General features: G+C 40.0%; 1 protein-coding gene across 1 annotated transcript in view; it reads right to left on the bottom strand.

Annotated features, from left to right (window-relative positions):
* The window catches only part of FMR1NB (fragile X mental retardation 1 neighbor), a 45,137-nt gene extending 27,394 nt beyond the window's left edge, over positions 1 to 17,743 (bottom strand). Inside the window, exon 1 of the mRNA XM_011930286.1 lies at positions 17,392 to 17,743. Coding sequence (XP_011785676.1) covers positions 17,392 to 17,656 — 265 coding nt within the window. The 5' untranslated portion in view covers positions 17,657 to 17,743. The remainder of the gene's footprint in view (positions 1 to 17,391) is intronic.
* Positions 17,744 to 26,689: the final 8,946 nt, after the last annotated feature.

Here is a 26,689-nt window from a genome sequence, read left to right as displayed (position 1 = left end):
TGATCCTGCCATTATGATATTAACTGGTTATTTTGCTCGTTAGTTGATGCAGTTTCTTCCTAGCCTCGATGGTCTTTACATTTTGGCATGTTTTTGCAATGGCTGGTACCAGTTGTTACTTTCCATGTTTAGTGCTTCCTTCAGGATCTCTTGTAGGGCAGGCCTGGTGGTGACAAAATCTCTAAGCATTTGCTTGTCTGTAAAGGGTTTTATATCTCCTTCACTTACGAAACTTAGTTTGGCTGGATATGAAATTCTGGGTTGAATATTTTTATCTTTAAGAGTGTTGAATATTGGCCCCCATTCTCTTCTGGCTTGCAGAGTTTCTGCCAAGAGATCTGCTGTTAGTCTGATGGGCTTCCTTTTGTGGGTAACCCGACCTTTCTCTCTGGCTGCCCTTAAGACTACTCACTTGTAATACTTAAATCTCCTTTATATCAATGATAATATCTTCTTTCTCATTTTAACGAGAGCAACTTCCATACACATACATTTGAATGTGTACTCTCACAATGAACTCTATTATAACTGTTAAATCAAGCTAAATTATATTATACAAATGCTTTGTATCTTTATTTTTTCTGTCAAGGACTAAAAGATAAATATTAAAGTATCTCACCATGATTGTGGTTTTGATGATTTCTACTTAAATTTCTAAAACTATTTGTTTCATATACTCCGACAATGCATATTCAATCATGACAATTTTATCTTCACTATATATTATACCTTGGCAATATTAAAAATAATCCATTTTGTCCTGCTTGTTTTCTACTAATGCTTACTCATTACTGAACACCTACTATATTCTATGCTTTGAGGATATATCAGTGAACAAGTCAGACAAGATCCCTGCCTTCATGGAGCTTACTACAATGCAGTGGAGAAGACAGACAAAAAATAAGTCAACTAACAAATTAAATAATTACAACTTGTAATGAGTGCTATGAAGAAAGTGGATACTGATACAGAATAAGGGAGGAGGCTACTTTAAATGGGAGCCGGTCTCTCTGAGTAGATGATAATTAAGTGGGGGAAAAAAAGGACTAGAAGTAGCTGGCTGAACAAAGGGCCTGGGAGAGTGCTTCCAGCACAAGGACAAGAAATGAGATTAATATTGTTAGGCACACTTTGCCAGATCAGAGAACCCTGTCCCACATGACATGAGAAGGGAGCTACAGATGGAAGAGACCTTGACAAGACCTTTGTTCCATATTTCTGTTTGTTTGCTCAGTGTCCCCCTTCGTCAATTTGCTGTCCTTGTTGCCACTTGATTCAGCACAGTGTTGTGCTGACAGTAGCACACTGAGGCCCGAGTCTCCATTCTAAGTTATATTCAGCAAGTTATGCGTTCTCTGGAGTTCCTCTAGAATATTGATCCCTCAACTTACAGTCCCCAACTCCGAGTGCCCTAGCCCCCAGTCCCTGGGGAAAGGCTTGCCGTTGACTTCACATGAAACACAAGTTGCTGTGATTTCTCTCTGTCATGTTTTCATCTTTCAGAGAACCCTCCAAGTTTCTGGCATATAGATGACAGATGGAACCTTTCTAGGTTCTCCAGGTTTTCACCCTTTATAGCTCTTTCGGTCATTACAATGGGCATTTGAAATGAAAGTGACAATTAAACATCTTAACTCAGATAAGCAACATCAGTGGCAGTCTCAACCATAAGTCTAGAATATATTATACCCTGCCCTCCACCTCTGATTTCTTCCATACTCTGAAAGACAATTATTTTTAAACTAACTTGAGCAGTATGTCTCAAAGGGTAGTCTATCACTAGTGGTACATAAGAATTTTAGGTAGAACATAGATGAATATTTATGAATATATTAATGTTTGCTATGAGTTTACTTGAAAGTGTAGGAAAAAAAATGTGAGTAAAATATCAAATCTACCATGACATCAAACACGACTGACATGACTTGCCATATGGCAAATCTTTATAAACTTTGTTTTTTTTTTAATACTTTGAGTTCTGGGATACATGTGCAGAACGTGCAGGTTTGTTACATAAGTATACACGGGCCATGGTGGTTTGCTGCACCCATCAACCCCTCATCTACATTAGGTAATTCTCCTAATGCTATCCCTCCTCTAGCCCCCGACCTCCTGACATCACACGCCCTGGTGTGTGATGTTCCTCTCTCTGTGTCCATATGTTCTCATTGTTCAGCTCCTACTTATGAGTGAGAACATGCAGTGTTTAGTTTTCTGTTCCTGCGTTAGTTTACTGAGAATGATGGTTTCCAGCCTCTTCCATGTCCCTGCAAAGGACATGAACTCATTCTTTTTTATGGCTGCATAGTATTCCGTGGTGTATATGTGCCACATTTTCTTCATCCAGTCTATCATTGATGGGCATTTGGGTTGGTTCCAAGTCTTTGCTATTGTAAATAGTGCTGCAATAAACATACATGTGCATGTGTCCTTATAGTAGAATGATTTATAATTCTTTGGGTATATACCCAGTAATGAGATTGCTGGGTCAAATGGTATTTCTGGTTCTAGATCCTTGAGGAATTGCCACACTGTCTTCCACAATGGTTGGACTAGTTTACAGTCCCACCAACGGTGTAAAAACGTTCTTATTTCTCCACATCCTCTCCAGCATCTGTTGTTTCCATACATTTTAATGATTGCCATTCTAACTGGCGTGAAATGGTATCTCATTGTGGTTTTTATTTGCATTTCTCTAATGACCAGTGATGATGAGCTTTTATTCATATGTTTGTTGGCCACATAAATGTCTCCTTTTGAGAAGTGTCTGTTCATATCCTTTGCTCACTTTTTGATGGAGTTTTTTTTTTCTTGTAAATTTGTTTAAGTTCTTTGTAGATTCTGGATAGTAACCTTTTGTCAGATGGATAGATTGCAAAAATTTTCTCCCATTCTACAGGTTGCCTGTTCACTCTGATGAGAGTTTCTTTTGCTGAGCAGAAGCTCTTTAGTTTAATTAGATCCCATTTGTCAATTTGGCTTTTGTTGCCATTGCTTTTGGTGTTTTAGTCATGAAGTCTCTGCTCATGCCTATGTCCTGAATGGAACTGTCTAGGTTTTCTTCTAGGGTCTGTATGGTTTTAGGTCTTACATTTAAGTCTTTAATCCATCTTGAGTTAATTTTTGTATAAGGTGTAAGGAAAGTGTCCAGTTTCTGTTTCCTGCATATGGCTAGCCAGTTTTTCCAACACTATTTATTAAATAGGGAATCCTTTCCCCATTGCTTGTTTTTGACAGGTTTGTCAAAGATCAGATGGTTGTAGATGTGTGGCATTATTTCTGAGGCCTCTGTTCTTTTCCATTGGTCTATATGTCTGTTTTGGTACCAGTACCATGCTGTTTTGGTTACTGGAGCCTTGTAGTATAGTTTGAAGTCAGGTAGTGTGATGCCTCCAGCTTTATTATTTTTGCTTAGGCTTTATAAACTTTCATCCCTGTTCTTTCTTCCCTGGGACAATTGTCTCCTTTTCTTCTTTAACTGTCTCCAAAGTCTCCCATCAGCCAGCACACAAGCCTTTTTCTCAGGTCTTCCTCTCTACCCAAACAGCCTCCAGCCTTTTTCCCCTCCTCCATTTTTTTTTCATATGAAGAATAATTTCATCCTCTTGGCCTCTAATTTGCATCTTCACACTCATTAGCATATTCAGCAAATAAAAGATTAGGAGTCAGCCTTTTAAATTGGTAGCAGAAAATAGTAAAGAACCAATTATGTTTCCTTGTCACAAAGAATTTTTATTTTTAAATTTCCCTGTTACAAATGAATAACTAAAAACCTAACTACATTTCAACGGAAAAGAAACACCAGACTCAGTGCAGACAGAGAGCTTCATCTATATGTGACTTGTGCAGTCAAACAGGGCCCTACACTTGGGGAGCTCCATGCTTGGTTTAATGTTTTGCCATCACCATTTTGAAATCCATAAATTTTGAATGAGAGATCTTGTATTTTCATTTTACAAATTATGTTGCCCCCTCCCGCCCCACCCGCCCACTCTGGTGTGAGGTCTAATAGATGAGAAACTGAATGACAGGGTGGGGAGACAGAAAGAGCAGTGGCTAACTGTATCAGTTTCTAAAGGATTTTACTGGGGCTTCAATTTGAGGGTCTACCTATGCCACTGTCTTTCTGGGCGTTGGCCTCAAACAGACCTGAGTTTGCATCCTGGCTCTGCCACATACTAGTTGGTGAACTTGAGCATGTCAGTAAACTTCTCGTTGCCTCAGTTTATTCATCTGCAAAATGGTGATATTTATTTTGAAGTGTTATAAGGATTAAATGATGTCACATGTGAAGTGCTTAATACAATGCAAAAAAAATAGTTTGTTACATGACTTTCATTGTTCATTTTTATTGCTTACAATTTTAAATTTAATATCATTACTTTGTTTTAAAGATATTTGCTTTTATTAATAATGTTATTAATAGCAAATATGGTCAACTTTCCATTTATAACTATGGTACAGTTCCCTTTTTAAATAAATATATTAATGTAAAAAAGTAAGGTAGCCTAAAGGGAATTGTGAATGACTGGTATCATCAAGATAACCAAGCATTCTGACTGAACAGGAGAAATGCCCACTTAGTGAAATTTCTTCATTTTTTCGACAAGATAACTGAAGCCTAAAGAGGTAAAATGACTCATCAAAGGTCCACAGCAAGTTAGTGTGAACAATCAGGGCAACCTAGATCTCCTAATTCCTAGCTTAGGGCTCCTAGCTTGAAAGAAGTGAACAGAAGAAATGCTTACCTAGTGAAATTTCTTCATTTTTTCAACAAGATAGCTACAGCCTGAAGAGGTGAAATGACTCATCAAAGGTCACACAGCAAGTTAATGTGAACAATCAGGGCAACCTAGATCTCCTGATTCCTAGCTTAGGGCTCCTCCAACTACACCACATGTACACAGGGTTAAAGCAAAAGCTAGCCTTGTGCTCAATTAGGTACATGGCAGGCAGCCAGACTTTCTATGTGTAATGCCTCATTCACTCCGCAAGGATATCAGATTAATAAGGTATTCTAATATAATGATACAGAAACTAGTTACTGGGATTTGTCCATGGAGCTAAGGCAATTTGAAAATATTACCTACTGGTCCATCTTTATGTCTCATTTTTTGAATTTCCCTAAAAAGGATAAACAATTAGGACTGACCGAATAGGTTACAGATAATTGGTGGGATCAAACTCCCAGTCCCCAATTTGCTTCTCTCCTCATCCTGTATGCAACTGGTCTGTATGTCTTTTGCATAAATATAACCTGAAAGGCAATGTGGCTTGGGAATGCAAATGACAATGCAACTGGAGGGATATCCCAGAGTTACCTCAGGTCACTCAACTTCGATTCCTCTCAGTAGCATTAAATGTAAGAGAACTCACTGGGGTCCGTCTAGAAATGCAAAAGGGAATTTTAATGTCAGAACCATATGTTTTGCTTTTGCCATAATTCTACAGGACCATGGACAATTATTTTACCTTCTGATGTATATTAGTTTTCTAGGGCTGTTGTAACAACATACCATAAACTGGGTGACTTAAAACAGAAATTTATTGTTTCACACCTCTGGAGGCTAGAAGTCCAAAATCAAGGTGTTAGTAGGGCTGGTTCCTTCTGAGGACTGTGAGGAAAGGCCTCTCCTTGGCTTGCAGATTGAAATAGTCTTTCCTGTATAGGTGTCTGTCTCTGTGTCCAAGTTTCCCCTTTTTTATAAGGACACCATTCACAGTGAATTAAAATACACTCCAGATGACCTCATTTTAACCTGATTATCTCTATGAAGACCTTATCTCCAAATAAGATCACAAATAAGGTTTTGGGGTTAAAATTGCAACTGTTTTTGGTGAGGGGACACAATTCACCCCATAACACAGTGCATTTTGTTATGTCAATTAAGTGAAATAATTTTAAATGCAAATTAAATTTAATTCATACAGTCACATATTACCTCCTGAGAATCTGGGAAATCTAACAATATAAAGAATGAATCATGGATTATTTTAGAAGAAAACATGTTAGCCCTATAACAGAAAAAGTACTCCTGGAAATAAAGAAATCACACTGAATTAGACAGTATTCTTTTTTGTTGTGGGAGTTCTACTCAAAATAGAAATAGAAAATGAAGAACTCACTGACTAAGAAAAAATATACAATTTATAGTTTTATTTTTCAGCTTACTTTTTTAGAGGATAAGAAGACTTTTAGTGTTGTACTATTACAAATTCAGTAATTCAGAATTACTTTGGTGTTTTAGATAAATAGTAGAAATAAACCTGAATAATTTGTAGTAATACTATGATTTGTAAATGATCATTAAAAATATCTTAACATTTTTTCAAAGAACAGAAATCATATTTTCTAACTTATTTCAAATAATTGATAAAACACAGCATATATTTTATTTAACTTCGAATTTCATTCCTCACAAAAACCTATAAACCCATCTAGTTGTGACATAGTGTACAGAAGTCTCCATTCTTTTTAGCTGTGATGCCATTGCCCAATCTTTGCCTCCCTCTTTGACTGTGGGTGGACGTTGGTTGAGAAGATGGAAAACCTCTAGGGAGCGCACGGAGAAAGAAGCCATTGGGATTAGATGTGGGGATGCTGAAGTCTTTGGGCTTGGGTCTGGAGCTCAAAGGCAGGAGACTGTGGGAAATCTAAGGCCTTTGTGCAGATGAGAACATGAAATACGTTTGTGAGGGGGTTGGGAGAAAAGGCATGCTATTGTGGGTAATACAGAGAAAGCTGTTTTGAGAAAACCATCTGAGACTTAGGAAGGTTATGGAAGGAAAGAAGGGTGTAGGAAAAGGAAAAGCAGTTCAGGTTGGGAGAATCTGGAGGAGGAGGGAAAGACTTTGAGTGAGGCACATGAGGCAGAAAGATCACTAAGTAGAAGGAAGAAAAGGAGGCTTTTGGGGAAGAATTGGAAAGTACCTTTGGATGGTAAAGGAAGGAAAACCTGAGTGAGGAGAAGAACTTTTGGAGAGCTGAAAGTAGGCTTCTGAGGGGGAGTGAGTAAAGGCCTGGAGGAGGGTAAATAAAGAGGTAGGGGAAGGAATTTGAGGGAGAGAGGCAAGGCCTTAGTGAAGGTAGCTTAGAGAGGGAGAGGATGATATAAGGTAAAGGAAGGGAAGTAAGGGACTGAAGACTTGAACAGAGAGGAGAAAAGGGCTCTGTGAGATAAGGAATGAAAAGCTTTTGAGAGAAGGCCTGTGAAGTGGGCAAAGGAAAGTCACTGTGGGGAGGTGAGAAATGAAAGGACCCTGACTGAAGGACAAGAAAAAGTTTTAGAATGGTGATGAAGGAGGGAAGGCATTTGTGAGGGTAAAAAAGGGAAGGTCTTTGTGATAAGTGAAGGAGGGAAGTTTTGTGGGAAAGGAGATGAGGAAGTTAGGGTTTTGTGAGGGAACTTGAGGGAAGAAGGCCTTTGAGCAGGGAGGGAAGTCAACTGTGAGGGTAAAGAAAGCAGGAAAGGCAACCATAAAAGAAGGCAAGGTCTTTGTGAGGGGAGGTGAAAGAGGTTAGAATTTTGTTAGGGGAGAGCATGGAAAGAAGATTTTGGTAGAGGAGAAGAAGGAGGGTATACCTTTGTGAGGAGAGATAAGGGAGGTTAGAACTATATAAGCAAAGGTGAGACAGGGAATGTATTGGTGAGAGAAGAAAGGACTATGAAGAGGAGATGAAGGGGGTTATAATTTCATGAGGGAGGTGAGAGAAGAAAGGCCCTTGTGAGAGGAGATGAGGGAGGGAGGTCTTTGTGAAGGAAGACAAGCAATTTTAGTGGAGAGTTGAGGAATTAAAGGCCTTCATGACTGACGTGAGAAAAGGAAGCACTTTGTCAGAAGAAGTGTGATAAGAAGCCTTTAGAGGGAGATAAAGGAAGGCATTTGTGAGTGAACATGTGGGAGGGTAGGACTCTGTGATGGAAGGTGAGTAAAGAAAGGCTTTCGTGAGGGGAAATGAGCAAGGAAAGACTTTTGTGAAGGGAAGTGACTGAGGAAATTTGTGTAGTGAAGTACGGGAGGTTAGCAAGTGAGGTTAGGGGTAGAAAAGTTTTAAGAGAGGAGATGATGGAGGTTAGTACTTTGAGTGGTGCGGTGAAGAAGGTTAGTCCCATGTGATGGAGATACTGAAAAGAAGGCCTTAGGAAAGATGAGAAAGGAAAGCCATCAATGAGAGAAAGTCATTTCTGAAAGGAGGGAACGGAAAGGTAGTACTTTGTGAAGGGAGGTTAAGGAGGGAAGACCTTTCAAAGAATACTTATAAAAAGTAAAGAGATTGAAACACTAAATGAAATCTCCCTTGCAATAGAGAAATTATAGTTAACAATAATTTGTTTCATATTTCAAAGTAGCTAGAAGAATTGGAATGTTCCCAACACAAAGATAAATTTTGGAGGTAACGGATATCTCAATTACCTGGATTTGATCACTACACATTGTGTATACATATTAAAATATCACGTGTACTCCAAAAATACATACAACTATGATATATCAATATAAAAATACAAAAACAGGGGCATCTGCTGGCAAGATGGCTGAAAAGGAACAGCTCTGGTCTGCAGCTCCCAGTAAGACCAATGCAGAAGGTGGGTAATTTCTGCATTTCCAATTGAGGTACACTGTTCATCTCATTGGGACTGGTTAGGCAGTGGGTGAAGCCCATGGAGGGTGAATAGAAGCAGGGTGGGGTGTTGCCTTACCTGGGAAGTGCAAGGAGCAGAGGCCTCCCTTTTCCAGCCAAGCGAATCTGTGACAGACTGTGCTATCTGGCCCAGATACTATGCTTTTCCTGTGGTTTTTGCAGTCCGCAGACCAGGAGATTCCCTCATGTGCCTACACCACCAGGGTCCTGGGTTTCAAGCACAAAACTGGCAGCTGTTCAGATAGACATGGAGCTAGCTGCAGGAGTTTTTTTTTTTTTTTTTTTCTTAGCCCAGTGGCACTTGGAACCCCAGTGAGACAGAACCTTTCACTCCCTTGGAAAGGGGAGTGAAGCCAGGGAGCCAAGCCAGTGGGTCCAACTCCCACAGAACCTAGCAAGCTAAGAAAGACTGACTTGAAATTCTCCCTGCCAGCACAACAGTCTGAAATCAACCTGGGACGACTGAGCTTGGTGTGGGGAGGGGCATCCGCCATTACTGAGGCTTGAGTAGGCAGCTTTCCCCTGACTGTGCTAAGGACTGGGTGGAACTCAACATAGTGCGGCAAAGCAGCTGTGGCCAGACAGCCTCTCTAGATTGCTCTTTGCTGAGCAGGGCATCTCTGCAAGAAAGGCAGCAACCCCAGTCAGGGGCTTATAGATACAACTCTCATCTCACTGGGACAGAGCATCCGAGGAAAGGGGCGGCTGTTGGCACAGCTTCAGCAGACTTAAACGTTCCTACCTGCCGCCTCTGAAGAGAGCAGTGGACCCTGACAAGGAGGATTCTACAAGCACAGCACTCGAGCTCTGCTAAGGGACAGACTGCATCCTCAAGTGGGTCCCTGATCCCTGTGGCTCCTGACTCGGAGAGACCTCCCAACAGGGGTTGAGAGGTGCCTCACACAGGAGAGAGCTCTGCCTGGCATCAGGCTGGTGCCCCTCTGAGACAAAGCTTTCAGAGGAAGGAGCAGAAAGCAATCTTTGCTGTTCTGCAGCCTCCACAGGTGATACCCAGGAAAACAGGGTCTGGGGTGAACCTCCAGCAAACCACAGCAGACCTGCAGCAGAAGGGCCTGACTGTTAGAAGAAAACCTAACAAACAGGAAGCAGTAACATCAACATCAGCTAAAAGAACTCCCACACAGAAATCCCATCCAAAGGTCTTCAGCCTCAAAGATCAAAGGTAGATAAATCCACAAAGATGAGAAAAAACCAGTGCAAAAATGCTGAAAATTCCAAAAACCAGAATGCCTCTTTGCCTCCAAATGATCACAACTCCTCTCTGGCAAGGGCACAAAACTGGACAGAGAATGAGTTTGATGAATTGACAGAAGTAGGCTTCAGAAGATGCGTAATAACAAACTCCTCTGAGCTAAAGGAGCATGTTCTAACCTAATGCAAGGAAGCTAAGAACCTTGACAAAAGGTTACAGGAACTGCTAACTAGAATAAACAGTTTAGAGAAGAACATAAATGAACTGATGGAGCTCAAAAACACAACACGAGAACTTCGTGAAGCATACACAAGTATCAATAGCCAAATCAATCAAGAAGAAGAAAGGATATCAGAGATTGAAGATCAACTTAATGAAATATGGCATGAAGACAAGATTAGAGAAAAAAGATTGAAAAGGAATGAATAAAGCCTCCAAGAAATATGGGACTATGTGAAAAGGCAAAACCTACGTTTGATTGGGATCCCTGAAAGTGACAGCGAGAATGGAAAAAAGTTGGAAAACACTTCAGGATATTGTCCAGGAGAACTTTCCCCAACCAAGCAAGACAGGCCAACATTCAAATTCAGAAAACAGAGAGAACACCACAAAGATACTCCTCGAGAAGAACAACCCCAAGACACATAATCATCAGATTCACCAAGGTTAAAATGAAGGAAAAAATGTAAAAAATGTTAAGGGCAGCAAGACAGAAAGGTCAGGTTACCTACAAAGGGAAGCCCATCAGACTAAAAGCAGGTCTCTCTGCAGAAACCCTAGAAGCAGAATAGAGTGGGTGCCAATATTTAACATTCTTAAAGAAAAGAATTTTCAACCCATAATTTCATATCCAGCCAAACTAAGCTTCATAAGCGAAGGAGAAATAAAATGCTTACAGACATGCAAATGCTAAGGGATTTTTGTCAGCACCAGGCCTGCCTTACAAGAGTACCTGAAGGAAGCACTAAATATGGAAAAGAAAAACCAGTACCAGCCACTGCAAAAACACGCCAAAATATAAAGACCAATGACACTATGAAGAAACTGCATCAACTAATGTGCAAAATAAACAGCTAGCATCATGATGACAGGATCAAATTCACACATAACAATATTAACCTTAAATGTAAATGGGCTAAATGCCCCAATTAAAATACACAGACTGGCAAATTGGATGGAGCCAAGATCCACTGATGTCCTGTATTCAGGAGACCCATCTCACATGCAAAGACATACACAGTCTCAAAATAAAGGGATGGAGAAATTTTACCAAGCAAATGGAAAGCAAAAAAAAAAAAAAAAAAAAAAAAAAAAAAAAAAAAAGCAGGAGCTGGAATCCTAGTCTCTGATAAAACAAATCTAAACAAAAAAGACAAAGAAGGGCATTACATAATGGTAAAGGGGATCAATGCAAAAAGAAGAGCTAACTTTCCTAAATACATATGCACCCAATACAGGAGCACCCAGATTCATAAAACAAATTCTTAGAGACCTACAAAAAGACAGACTCTCACACAGTAATACAGGGAGACTTTAACAACCCACTGTCAATATTAGACAGAACAACGAGACAGAAAATTAACAAGGATATTCAGGACTTGAACTCAGCTCTGGACCAAGCAGACCTAACAGACATCTATAGAAGACTCTACCCCAAATCAACAGAATATACATTCTTCTCAGCACCACAAAATAATAAGAGCTATTTATGACAAACCCATAGCCAACATCATACTGAATGGACAATAGCTGGAAGCATTCCCTTTGAAAACCAGCACAAGACAAGGATGCCCTTTCTCGTCACTCCTATTCAACATAGTATTGGAAGTTCTGGCCAAAGCAATCATGCCAGAGAAAGAAATAAAGGGTATTCAAATAGGAAGAGAGGAAGTCAAATTGTCTCTGTTTGCAGACCACATGATTGTATATATTTAGAAAACCCCATTATCTCAGCCCCAAAACTCCTTAAGCTGTAAACAACTTCAGCAAAGTCTCAGGATACAAAATCAATGAGCAAAAATAACATGCATTCCTATACACCAATAATAAACAAGCACCAATAATAAAAACAATAATAAACAAATCATGAATGAACTCCAATTCACAATTGCTACAAAGAAAATACTTAGGAATACAACTTACAAGGGACATGAAGGACCTCTTCAAGGAGAACTACAAACCATTGCTCAAGGAAATAAGAGATGACACAAACAAATGGAAAAAGAAATTCCATGCTCATGGATAGGAAGAATCAGCATCGTGAAAATGGCCATACTGCCCAAAGTAGTTTATAGATTCAATGGTACTCCCATCAAGATACCATTGGCTTTCTTCACAGAACTAGAAAATACTACTTTAAATTTCATGTGGAACCAAAAAAGAGCCTGTGTAGCCAAGACAATCCTAAGCAAAAAGAACAAAGCTGGAGGCATCACACTACCTGACTTTAAACTATACTACAAGACTACAGTAACCAAAACAGCATAGTACTGGTACCAAAACAGATACATAGACCAATGGAACAGAGCAGAGGCCTCAGAAATAACACCCCACATCTACAACCATCTGATCATTGGCAAACACAAGCAATGGGGAAAGGATTCTCTATTTAATAAATGGTGTTGGGAAAACTCGCTAGCCATATGCAGGAAACAGAAACTGGACCCCTTCGTTTTACCTTATACAAAAATTAACTCAAGATGGATTAAAGACTTAAAACCATCAAAACCCTAGAAGAAAACCTAGGCAATACCATTCAGGACATAAGCATGGGCAAGGACTTCATGACTAAAACACCAAAAGCAATGGCAACAAAAGCCAAAGTTGACAAATGGGATCTAATTAAAGTAAAGAGCTTCTGCTCAGCAAAAGAAACTATCATCAGAGTGAACAGGCAACCCACAGAATGGGATAAAATTTTTGCAATCTATCCATCTGACAAAGGTCTAATAACCAGAATCTACAGGAGGTTAAACAAATTTACAAGAAATAAACAACCCCACTAAAAAGTGGGTGAAGGACATGAACAGACACTTCTCAAAAGAAGACATTTATGAGGCCAACAAATATATGAAAAAAAAGCTCAAAATCACTGGTCACTAGAGAAATGCAAATAAAAACCACAATGAGATACCATCTCACGCCAGTTAGAATGGCAATCATTAAAAAGTATAGAAACAACAGATGCTGGTGAGGATGTGAAGAAATAGAAACACTTTTACACTGTTGGTGGGAGTGTAAATTAGTCCAACCATTGTGGAAGACAGTGTGGCAATTCCTCAAGGGTCTAGAACCAGAAATACCATTTGACCCAGCAATCCCATTGCTGGGTATATACCCAAAGGATTATAAGTCATTCTACTATGAAGACACATGCACATGTATGCTTATTGCAGCACTATTTACAATAGCAAAGACTTGGAACCAACCCAAACGCCCATCAATGATAGACTGGATAAAGAAAATGTGGCACATATACACCATGGAATACTATGCAGCCATAAAAAAGAATGAGTTCATGTCCTTTTCAGGGACATGGATGAAGTTGGGAACTATCATCCTCAGCATACTAACACAGGGACAGAAAACTAAACACTGCATGTCCTCACTCATAAGTGGAAGTTGAACAATGAGAAGACATGGACACAGGGAGGGGAGCATCACACACCAGTGCCTGTCAGGGGCTGGGGGGAAAGGGGAGGGAGAGCATTCTGACAAATACCGCTTAAAACCTAGTTGACAGGTTGATAGTTGCAGCAAACCACCATGGCACATGTATGTCTATGTAACAAATCTGCACATTCTGCACATGTATCCCAGAACTTTTTTAAAGTAAACAATAAATAAATAAATAAATAAAAAATAAAATGTTTCAACAAAAAAAAGTCTAGGAACAGATGGCTTCACTGGTAATTTCTACCAAATTTTTAAAGAAGAATTAACATCAATTTTTCTCAAAATCTTCAGCAACAATACTTCTTAACTCATTCTAGGAGTTCAGTAGTAACCTGATCCCAAGGGCAGAAAAAGACACCACAAGAAAACTGCAGACCAATATCGCTTATGAATATAGATACAAAATTATCCTGCAAAATACTAGCAAACCAAATGCAACAGCACATTACAAGGATTATACGCAATGACTGTAAAGTGAAGTTCATCCCACTAATCTAAAGATGGTTCAATGTAAGAAAATCAGTCAACACAGTACACAAAGAGAAACAATTTCATATCTCAATTGATGCAAAAAACGCATCTGACAAAATCTAAAACCCTGTCATAATAAAATCACTCAGCAATCAAGGAACAGAATGAATCTTACTTAACATGATGAAGAGCTGATGAACAGCTAACACTATAACCAATGTTGAAAAACCGAAAGCTTCCTCTAAAACATGGATGCCTGCTTTCATCACTGCTATTCAATATTGTGCTGGAAGTTTTAGCAAGAGCAATTAAGCAATAAGAAGAAATAAATGGCATGAAAATAGGAAAATAAAAAGTAAAACTCTCTCTATTTACAGATAACATGATTCTATATCTAGAATATCCAAAAGGTCCACAAAAAACTTACTAGAGCTAATAAATGAATTTCGCAACTTTACAGGGTACGAGACAAACAGGTAAAAATCAGCCGTGTTTCTATACACCACCAATGTACAAGTTGAAAAGAAAAAGGAAACCATTCCATTTGCAATAGCATACAAAAGAATAAAATATCTAAAAATAAATTTAACCAAGGAAGTTAAAGACTTGTAAACTGAAAACTACAAAACATTACCGAAATAAATTAAAGAAGACATTAATAAATGTAAAGAAATTTTGTGGTCACAGATTGGAATACTTAATATTGTTAAGATGGCAGTACTTCCAAAGTGATCTACAGATTCAACGCCAACTCTATCAACATTCCAATGGCCTTTTTGCAGAAATGGAAAAGCTGACTCTCAAATTTATATAGAGTTGTTAGTGGCCATGAATACACAAAACAATATGGATAAAGAAGTACGAAAATGATGAACTCACACATTCCAATTTCTAAACTTGCTATAAAGCTGCAGTAATCAAAAGAATGTGGTACCAGCATAGAGATAGATACACAGACCAGAATAAAATTGAGAGTCCAGAACTAAATCTATAAATCCATAATCAACTGATTTTTGAGAAAGCTGCCAAAAGAGCACTCAATTGAGGAAAAAATCGTCTCTTCAACAAGTGGTGCTGGGACAAGTGGTTATCCACATGCAAAAGAATGAAGTTGGACCCTTAATATACACCATATGCAAAAATCAACTCAAAATGGATCAACAATCTGAATATAAGAGTTAAAACCATAAAACTCTTAAAAGTAAACATGGGAGTAATCGTCATGACCTTGGATTTGGCAATGGATTATTAGATATGACTCCAAAACACAAGCAACCAAAGACAAAATAGATAAATTGAACTTTCTCAAAATTAAAAACATTTTTACATCAAAGGACATTATCAAGAAAGTGAAAAGACTACCCACAGAATGGGAGGAAACATTTGCAAATCAGGTATCTGATAAGGATTCAGTATCCAGAATATATAAAGAATTATTAAAGCTCAACAGCAAAACCACAAACAATCCAATTAAAAATGGTCAAATAATTTGAAAAGACATTTCTCCAAAGATGTACAAAAGGCCAGCAAGCATATAAAAACATGTTCAACGTCATTAGGCATTAGGAAAATATAAATCAAAACCATAATGAGATACTATTTCACTCCCACTATGATGGCTATAATTTATAACAAGGGGGACAGATAACATATATTGGTAAAATTGAAACCTTCAAACATTGTTAATGGAGATGTAAAACGGTTCAACCACTTTGTAAAACAGTATGGGACTTCCTCAAAAAGATCAACAGAGTTCCCATACGATCCAGCAATTCTACTCCTAGAGAACTCAAAACACGTGTACACAAGAACTTGTACACAAATGCTCATAGTAGTATTGTTCATAATAGGCCCAAAGTGGAAACAACCCAAATTCGGTAAATTTCAAAAACTAGATAAAAATATAGTATACCCCTACAATGGAATACTAATCAGCCATAAAAAGGAATGAAGTAGCCTTATGGATTGGGGAATTGGGAGTAACTGGTTCATGGGTGTGGGTTTTAATTTGGGGTGGTTAAAATATTTTGGAACTACATGGGGTGATGGTTGCACAACATTTAAATGAACTAAATTCCTTTAATTGTTCACTATAAAGTAGTTAATTCTATGTTATGTGAATTTCACCTCAATTTTATTATTATTATTATTATTATTATTATTATTATTATTATTATTATTATTATTATTTTGAGACCGGAGTCTTGCTCTGTCACCCAGGCTGGAGTGCAGTGGCCTGATCTCGGCTCACTGCAAGCTCCGCCTCCCGGGTCCATGCCATTCTCCTGCCTCACCCTCCCGAGTAGCTGGGACTACAGGCGTCTGCCACCACACCCGGCTAATTTTTTTGTATTTTTAGTACGGACGGGGTTTCACTGTGTTAACCAGGATGGTCTCAATCTTCTGACCTTGTGATCCGCCCCCCTCGGCCTCCTGACGTGCTGGGATTACAGGCATGAGCCATGGCACCTGGCCTTTTTCTATTCTTTTTTTTTTGAGACTGAGTCTCACTCTGTCACCAAGGCTAGTGCAGTGGTGCAATCTCAGCTCACTGCAACCTCCGCCTCCCAGGTTCAAGCAATTCTCCTGTCTCAGCCTCCCAAGTAGCTGCAACTACAGGTGCATGCCACCACGCCCAGGTAATTTTTTTGCATTTTAGTAGAGACGGGGCTTCACCTTGTTGCCCAGGCTGGTCTTTAACTCTGAGCTCAGGCAATCCGCCGCCTTGGCCTCTCAAAGTGTTGGGATTACAGACGCGAGTCACTGCGCCCGGCCCTATTTTTTTTTTAGACGGAGTCTCGCTCTCTCACCAGGCTGGAGTGCAGTGGCACCATGTCGGCTCATTGCAACCTCCGCCTCCTGAATTCAAGCGATTCTCCTGCCTCAGCCTCCCGAGTAGCTGGGATTACAGGCGTGTGCCACCATGCCCGGCTAATATTTTTATTTTTAGTAGAGATGGCGGTTTCACCATGTTCGCCAGGCTGCTCTTGGACTCCTGACCTCAAGTGATCCGCCTGCCTCGGCCTTCTTAAGTGCTGGGATTACAGGTGTGCGCCACCGCGCCTGGTTCTCAACTTTTAAAAAGCGGCGACAAGGAAGGTTAGTATTTTGTGGTGGGAAGTGAGGAACGAAAGGCTTTTGTTAGGGGAAGTCGGGGAGGGAAAGTCTTTTAGAAGTGAGTTTAGGCGGGAAAGACTTCCTGCGGCCAGGCGAGAGAGGGCAGGACTTTGTAAGGACTGCTGAAGATGGGGCCATAAAGGCCTTGGGGAGGAGAGAGGACAGGAAGGGGCAGGAAGGCCTACAGTTGGTGTGGGCGCGTCGCCACACCCCGCCCCCTCTCCCTAGCCCTCCCCCAGCGTTTCCCCGCCTGGCCTGAGCCAGCACTCACCGGAGCACAAGTAGTAGCACACCAACAGCAGGATCCAGATGGAGAGCATGAGCGTCCCGCAGGGTTTGCTGACCCACATCTTTAGAGATTCCAGCCATCCTGGCTGAGGCCTGTCAGCTATGGTGGCCTCGGACCCGGGACGGCTGCTCTCGGGATCCGACACAGTTACCGCCACCCCATAAGTTGCCAGCTCTAAGTGAGCCACACGCAAGGCACGGCGAATTGACCTGTTCCTCCTCTTCACTTGCCTCCTATCTGAAGGCATGGCTCCGGGCGCTGCCTCAGTGAGACGCTGCCTCACTGCCCAACTGCGCGTGACCCAAAAGCTTCCGGGGCAGTCCCTGACCCAGAAGCTTCCGGGGCGGTCCGTGACACAAAAGCTTCCGGGGCAGTCCGTGACTCAGAAGCCAATGGGGCAGTGACCCTCGCGTGGCATGTGCCAACTCTCGCGGGGCCTGAAACTGATTCCTTCACGATGACGTCTTCTGCTTCATTCCACAGGTCCAGACCCTTACAACCATGTGGCCAGTGGTTGGTGCACCCCCACACTCCCACTCAAAGCCTGGTACATAGGTGCTTGCTAAATGCTTGTGGAACAAGTGAACGGGGCGTCAGGCCTGCACCAGTGGCATGACTGCTTGTCATAGATCAACGAAAGGGAATAACTCGGATTCTGACTCCATTCTTCCTCATTCCTAGTGTGCACGTTGTAGTGTCCGGTCACTACAGTTCGTCATTACAGCGCTCACGACAGCAGCTGCTAGCCAAATGTGGCTATTTAAGTGCAAGTTTCAATTACTTAAAATTAAATGAAATTAAGACAAGAGTTCCTCAATCACAGTAGCCACATTAACAAGTGCTCAATAGCTGCATGTAGCTCATGGCTGCCATCCTGGACACTGGCAATATGATTTTTTTTTAATTTCTTTCTTTTTTTTTTTTTTTTTGAGACGTAGTCTTGCTGTCTCCTAGGCTGGAGTGCAGTGGGGCGATCTCAGCTCACTGCAGGCTCCGCCTTCCTGGTTCACGCCATTCTCCTCCGTCAGCTTCTCAAATAGCTGGGATTACAGGAGTGTGCCACCACGCCTGGTCAATTTTTGTTATTTTTAGTAGAGACAAGGTTTCACCATGTTGGCCAGGCTGGTCTCGAACTCCTAATCTCTGGTCTTCTGCCCACCTCAGCCTCCCAAAGTGCTGGGATTACAGGCATTAGTCACCGCGCCCGGCTGGAGGGTTTTCATCATGGCAAAAAGTTGTTTTGGGCAGTGCTGGATGTGAAGAGTGACTAGTGAATATCATAGATATTCAATAGATTGTTACACTTTAGTAGAAGCTTTGAGTGTTAGACAAAATGCTATGTGCCTTATGAAACCTTAAAACTGAGTTACAAATAAATAAAACAATACAACAATATGAGAACAAATAATGTGCGAGGAACACTGAAAAGTTACTAAAATCATTTACGCTTTATTGCCAAAATTACTACCCATGAACTGGGTGGCTCTAAGTAAATGCCTTCCTCCAACTAGGCCTTGGTGCCTCATGTGTAAAATGGAAGGGTTGGACATTGTTTCTAGATCCCCTTTTGGCTCTAAAATCTGACCCTTGAGCAAAATCCCGTTACTTTCCTTGGTTTGGGCACACCTGCAAAAGGACTGTGTAGGTACTGCTTCCATAACTGTTAGCTTACCACATTCTAGTTTACAAAGGATATGAAAACCACCCCGACTGCATTTCCATCCTTATTCGTAATTATACGCACTTTCCGTTTCTACTAATTTTATTCTATTGTTATTTCCAGTGTTCCTAAGCATCCCATAGAGGAAGGGAGAAGCAAGGCTTCCTATTCCAATAATTCTTGAAACTTAGCACACTCCATCCATCCCTGCCCCATGCCCAAGAGCCATTCATAATGCCGTTTAGTTTATCAAAGAGTCTAACAGGAAAAGATCCCACTTTCCTTCTATATTTTTTTCAATCCTTTTTTTGGCTTCAGCTTTTCCAAAACTAATTTGATGAGAGGATTGCTATCACACAAAACATTTATTAATAGCTTCTGAAACTACTGCTTGCAACTGTGAGGAACCGTGAAGTACCTGAGATTTTACTCTTCTTTCAAGTAGCAAGGTAACTAGTTGCAGTTTTATCGATGCTGGCAGAAGATGCAAGACAACTGAGTCAGAGACAAAGGACAAAAGCTCTCCTGAGACATGCAGAAACTCAACAAATCCATGGAAAATTGCCTCCCAACAGCAACCTTGTTCATATCATAGCACAGGTGGAAAATTATCATATGACCAGACACCGCACAGCCACCCTGAGGTCTCAGATCAAGCTGGAGCACGCAATTGGGAACTCAGCTCTTTGCCATCTCACAGGTTGAGCTCTCTTTGCCTTAGTTTCCCCCCTTTACCAATTATGGGCTGTGGATAGCGTGATTGTGAAGATACCATCCAGCTCTGGCATGCTATGACTCATACTTGACTGTAGCATTTGAGGTTACTGCAAACCTGTGAGGCATGGCAGTTCTGCTACAATGTAATCCACATTATACCATTAGAAACCCAAATTACTAACAGGAACTCAAAGGACAAAATCCCTAAGATTACATCTCAGCACTTCCTGGCTTACACAACACTAATTCAAGATTGAGGCCGCACACACACACACACACACACACGAACACACGCAAAGCCATGTGAAGTGTCCACTTTACAGATAATCAGATGTAAATTTAAAGTCCTGCACTGGCTTTCCTCTTTTGTCCTATACCCTCAAGGGAGCTAAATTGGATACTAAACAACCCAGACCTAATTAGAGATAAAAATGTGTTGCATGGGGCATGAATACAAGAATTGCTTCATGAGGTAGTGCATGTCACTGCTCAGAATGTAACTACTGTTATTGTGGAAAACAGAATTGACACTATTTTTTTTTTCAAATATCACCACAGACAGACATGCAAAGATGCCTGACCTCAGGTAATCATGGTTAATAATAAGTTACAAATAGCCCCTAAGTTACAAATAACTCATAAGTTAAATCAATAATGAGATATTTCACACTTATATTAGCAAAACTCAATAAATATCCACACGAATATATAGAAATAGGACTTTGGTCATTGTAGGTGGGGTTACAAATGGGTACAACCACTTTGGTGATTTTTTTTTGTTTTTTTTTGAGAGACAGAGTCTCGCTCTGTTGCCCAGGCTGGAGTACAGTGCACGATCTCAGCTCACTAAAACATCTGCCCCTGGGTACAAGCGGTTCTCCTGCCTCAGCATCCCAAGTAGCTGGGACTACAGGCATGAGCCACTACGCCAGGCTAACTTTGTATTTTTTAGTAGAGAAGGAGTTTCACTATATGTTGGCCAGGCTGGTCTTGAACTCCTGACCTCAGGTAATGTGCCTGTCTCGGCCTCCCAAAGTGCTGGGATTACAGGCATGAGCCACTGTGCCCGGCCCACTTTGGTGAGTTTTTGACAACAAATTGTAAAGTTAAATATTCACATATTCTGTGACCTAGGAATTCCACTTTTAGGTATCTACCCTTTCACTCATGTGTACAAGCGGACATGTACAACAATGTTCATTGTAATAGTGGAAATAACATAAATGATGTCCCAGTAGGGTAATAAAAGCAAACTAGTTCATTCCTACGGTGTACAACATTTAATGATAATCAGGATAAATTGCCTTAGCCAAGGTCGTAATTTTTTTTTTTTTTTTTTTTTGCTGGTTTGCCTACAAGCATATGGTGGCAGTCCCAGTTTCTAATTGAGGGGAATCATTGTTGTGTTCCCTGAAAGAAATATTGAATAATAATCTTCTAATTCTAAAACAGCAGAAACCAAAATTGTGAGAATAGGAAGCAAAACACAAAACTTTTTGTAAGTGGATCATGAGGTATCAATCTTGCCATCATCCCTTGGTTCTCAGCCCCATGTGTTCTGGTTATGGAGGAAACAACACCACAGGTTGATCACTAGTCCTGGTTCAGAGTGCACAGCACATTCCTGCAAGATGGTACCCCAAACTCACAGGGTGTTTTTTGCTAGGCGGTGTCATAAGTAGATCTATAAGAGGTGATTTCATTGTTTTATTGGCTGATTTCTTCTAGGTGAGTTGGCATGAACAGGCTTCAGTTCATTGCTGTACTTAGATCAGGGTAATGTGACTTCCTTTGATAGGAGCAATGTTGTGTGAGATAAAATAGTGCTGTGTAAGGTATTCAGTAAATCTACAGATGGTAGGGCTAGCCGAGGTATAGTAAACAGGAAAACAAATCCAATTTGAAGTTACAATCTATTTAAGGTAAGAAAAAAGTCACAGTCCAGTTTGTAATAAAAGGAGTTCAAAGCAATCAAACTATCTCAGGATGGCTGGTTGGTACCCATAGGATATTATACCGTATCAGGGGCCCAGGGCTAATGGCTGCTACTGGTAAATTTGACATCCAAGCAGTAGTAATAGTAAGTTTTGGTGGGAAGAAATTCATATTATTGAGTCCATGCATATTTTCATATTTGTCCCCAAGGCCACTTTGTATATGAGCTCATCAATCAAGTACTGGAGTGGCAGAGAGTCTGACTGATATCCACTGAATGGGCATTAAACCCATCTGACTATTTAGCACCTCTCCTATGAAGAGAACCTTGTGATAAATATTCATATGCAAGACATACATTCTAGATCAATTCACATACTTCTTTCTCAAATTTCCTTGCTCCAAGCTTGCTCCAAACTTGCAATCCTCCAAACTTGCTCCTTCCAAGACCATCCAGCCGCAACATTAGTCTGTGCCATGATTCAGCATAGATCCTTGCCACAGCCTTTTGCTTCTTCCTGGCAAATAAGACAAGTTCCAGATGAAGAGGACAACCAAATATATGACTCAGAGTTCTGCCCAGCAGGTTCCCTTCCCCGCCATCCTACAGATCACCTGTCAGTGGGGCCATAATGACACAGCAATCTACTTACTCCTAAGAGAGAACCATTCTGTTCTCTTTCTCTGATCGTTGTTGTTTCTGGATGAGCTGAAGCCATCTTGCTGCCAGTACAAGGATGAAGTCAATATGGAGGATGGCAGAAGAGAGGGGCAGGAAGAACCTGAATACCTAATGACATCATTGAGCTACCCCAAAACTTGACCCATTGTGGAACTTCCAGTTTGTGAGATAGTATATTTCCTAATAGTTTTAATCAGTTTGAGTTAGTGTTTCTGTTTCTGAGAGCCAAACGCTTTCTAACTAATATGGTTGTCCAATCCATCTCTCTTGTGCACGACTTGATCGCCTAGTCAAAATTCAATGCTCTCAGGAGAAAACACCCCAAATTTGAATAACACATGGGCATAGCTATATATACAGAGAGATGCATGAAAGCATTGAGTGAATGGATGGATAAAGGAATAAATGTTTTTAAAAGCCATCGCTCTAAGCAAAATCCTTTGTCCCTTGCCTACTATCTGTATCAGTCAGGGTTTAGTTGCAGATAACTAGAATAGTTAGTTAGAATACATAACTAGATAATTTAAGCAAAGAGGCATTTTCATATAGGGAATTTGTTGATTACAAAATTGTAGGAAGGAATGGAGGAGGAGGGTCAGCTGGGCTTCCAGGAAAAATTTGTAGAACAACACAGTAGTAAACCAGTGACATATCAAGGCCAGGGCAATGGGAGCATTGCCTTGGTTGCAAGCAATGAGGAAGTGCACTGTCTCTAGAGAAGGAAGAAGAAGAAGAAAACCAATTACAATTTGGTCTGCTTTGTTATTATCTCTATGTCAACAATTCTAAATCATGTCAGTGGGAACACGCTCTTCTCTGAAAACAAAATCATCTGTTGAGCTATATTCCAAAAAAATTGCTGAGACTACTGTTGAGTTGCAATAATAGATAAGTGTACTTCAAATCAGCACTTTTAAATTACATCTCTTTTCATCAACATTGTATTTGAAATGGAAGTTAATTTGGAGAACTTCCAGTTATACATGCAATCCCCAGGCTTCCTGGACCCAACTATACATTTCTGTTTTGAGAGCAAGTTCATCACAGGTTAAAATCAATTCAAGCTTCCTTCAGGTACAGTTACTTCATGTTTCTAACACTTGTGATGCTAAACAGTCCTGTGTTTAAACAATAGCACAGTTATTGTAAATATGAAGACAAAAAACCTGAGTTTCTTCAGTTCTGTCATTCTATAATACCACTTGGAGTTTTTATTTGTGTTTAAAATTTACGGTGAAACAGTGTGACAACTGTGAGGTATAGTGCAAATGCTATTATGCTGTAATTTTATTGCTATTATTCATTAGGGCAACAGAACAATATGCGGATGTTTGTTCCCCTTTTAGTTAAAAATTATAATGTAATTAAATATTAACCAGTTGCTTTCTTAAGACTTAATATTGTTTGCTTCTTTGTATATTCTTACACCTTTTTGTTGAGGTAAAATATACATATAAAATTTGCCACCTTTACATCTTTAAGTGTACAGTTTAGTGGTAATAAATATATTTATATTCTTTTTTTCCCTTTCATCTCCCTCTCCCCTCAACCTTCCTGACTTCTGGTAACTGTTCTAGTCTATCTTCGTGAGATTCACTTTTATAATTTCCACGCGAGTAAGAACATGTGATATGTGTTGCTTTTTACTTGGTTTATTTCACTTAACATAATGACTTCCAATTCCATTCATGTTGTTGTAAATGACTAGATTTCATCCTATTTTATGAGAAGAATATTCTTTCCTGTATATATGCCACATTTTCTTTATCCAGTCATCCTTTGTTAGGGATTTAGGTTGATCCCATATTTTGGCTATTGTGAATACTGCCCAATAAACATGGGAGTGCAGGTATCCCTTCAGTATATTGATTTCCCTTTTTTTTTTTTTTTTTTTTGGATACATACCAAGTAGTAGAATGGCTGGATCACATGGTATTCTATGTTTAGTTTTTTTGAGGAATCTCCATACTGTTAGTGGCTATATTAATTTACATTCCTACCAACAGTGTGTGAGGGATTCGCCTTTCTTCACATCCTCACCAACATCTGTTAGTGACTGTCTTTTTGACACAGGCCATTTTAAATGTGATGAGATGATAGCTCACTGTGGGTTTTATTTGCATTTCTCTAATGATTTGCATTTCTCTAATCATTGGTAATGTTGAACATTTTTTCGTATACCTGTTGACCATTTTTATGTATTATTTTGAGAAATATCTATATAGATCTTTTGCCTTTTTTTTTGTTTAGGCGGAGTTTCACTCTTGTTTCCCAGGCTGGAGCGCAATGGCGCACTCTCGGCTCACCGCAACCTCCGCCTCCCAGGTTCAAGTGAGTCTCCGGCCTCAGCCTCCCGAGTAGCTGGGATTATAGGCATGTGCCACCATCCCAACTAATTTTCTATTTTTGGTAGAGACGGGGTTTCTCCATGTTGGTCAATCTGGTCTCAAACTCCTGACCTCAGGTGATCCGCCCGCCTCGACCTTCCAAAGTGCTGGGATTACAAACGTGAGCCACCGCGCCCGGCTCTTTTGCCCATTTAAAAATCAGATTATTTGGGGCTTTTTTGCTATTGAGTATTTTGAACTCCTTATGTATTCTGGTTTTCAATCCCTTATTGGATGGACAGTTTGCAAATATTTTCTTCCATCTGTGGCTTGTCTCTTTAATTGGTTGATTGGTTTTCTTTACTGTGCAGAAGTTTTTTAACCTGATGTAATCCCATTTGTCTACATTTACTTTTGTTGCCTGTGCTTTTGAGGTCTTACACAAAAAAATCTTTGCCCACACCAATGTCATGGGACATCTCCCCAATGTTTCCTTCTAGTAGTTTCATAGTTCGAGGTCTTAGATTCAAGTCTTTAATCCACTTTGATTTTATTTTTGTGTAGGGTGAGTGATAGGGGTATAGATTCATTCTTCTGCATGTGGTTATCCAGCCTGTCTAGCACCACTTATTGAAAAGACTGTCCTTTCCTCACTGGATGTCCTGCATGCTTTTGTTGAAGATGAGTTGGCTATAAATGGATGGATTTATATCTGGGTTCTCTATTTTTTTATTTGTTTTATTGTACTTTAAGTTATAGGGTACATGTGCACAACATGCAGGTTTGTTACATATGTATACATGTGCCATGTTGGTTTGCTGTACCCATTAACTCATCATTTACATTAGGTATTTCTCCTAATGCTATCCCTCCCCCAACCCCTCAATCCATGGCAGGCCCCGGTGTATGATGTTCCCCATGCTGTATCCAAGTGTTCTCATTGTTCAGTTCCCACCTATGAGTGAGAGCATGTGGTCTTTGGTTTTCTGTCCTTGCGATAGTTTGCTCAGAATGATGATTTCCACCTTCATCCATGTTCCTGCAAAGGACATGAACTCATTCTTTTTTATGGCTGCATAGTATTCCATGGTGTATATGTGCCACATTTTCTTTATCCAGTCTATCATTGATGGACATTTGGGTTGGTTCCAAGTCTTTGCTATTGTGAATAGTGCCTCAGTAAACACACATGTGCATGTGTCCTTATAGTAGAATGATTTATAATCCTTTGGGTATGTACCCAGTAATGAGATGGCTGGATCAAATGGTATTTCTAGTTCTAGATTCTTGAGGAATCGCCACACTGTCTTCCACAATGGTTGAACTACTTTACAATATCAACAACGGTGTAAAAGCATTCTTGTTTCTCCACATCCTCTCCAGCACCTGTTGTTTCCTGCCTTTTTAATGATCATCATTCTAACTGGTGTGAGATGGTATCTCATTGTGGTTTTGATTTGCATTTCTCTGATGACCAGTGATGAAGAGCATTTTTTCGTGTGTCTGTTGGCTGCATAAAAGTGTCTGTTAATATCCTTTGCCCACTTTTTCATGGGGTTGTTTGATTTTTTCTTGTAAATTTGTTTAAGTTCTTTGTAGATTATGGATATTAGCCCTTTGACAGATTGGTAGATTGCAAAACTTTTCTCCCATTCTGTAGGTTGCCTGTTCACTCTGATGGTAGTTTCTTTTGCTGGACAGAAGGTCTTTAGTTTAATTAGGTCCCTTTTGTCTATTTTGGCTTTTGTTGCCATTGCTTTTCGTGTTTTAGACATGAAGTCCTTGCCCATGCGTATGTCCTGAATGGTATTGCCTACATTTTCTTCTACGGTTTTTATGGTTTCATGTCTAACATTTAAGACTTTAATCCATCTTGAATTAATTTTTGTATAAGGAGTAAGGAAAGGATCCAGTTTCAGCTTTCTACTTATGGCTAGCCAGTTTTCCCAGCACCATTTA

This window comes from Colobus angolensis, unplaced genomic scaffold, assembly GCF_000951035.1.
Source record: "Colobus angolensis palliatus isolate OR3802 unplaced genomic scaffold, Cang.pa_1.0 Scaffold85, whole genome shotgun sequence".
NCBI classification, from domain to species: Eukaryota; Metazoa; Chordata; class Mammalia; order Primates; family Cercopithecidae; genus Colobus; species Colobus angolensis.
Note: the sequence above shows the minus strand (reverse complement) of the source record. Positions and strands in the feature narration are given on the sequence as shown.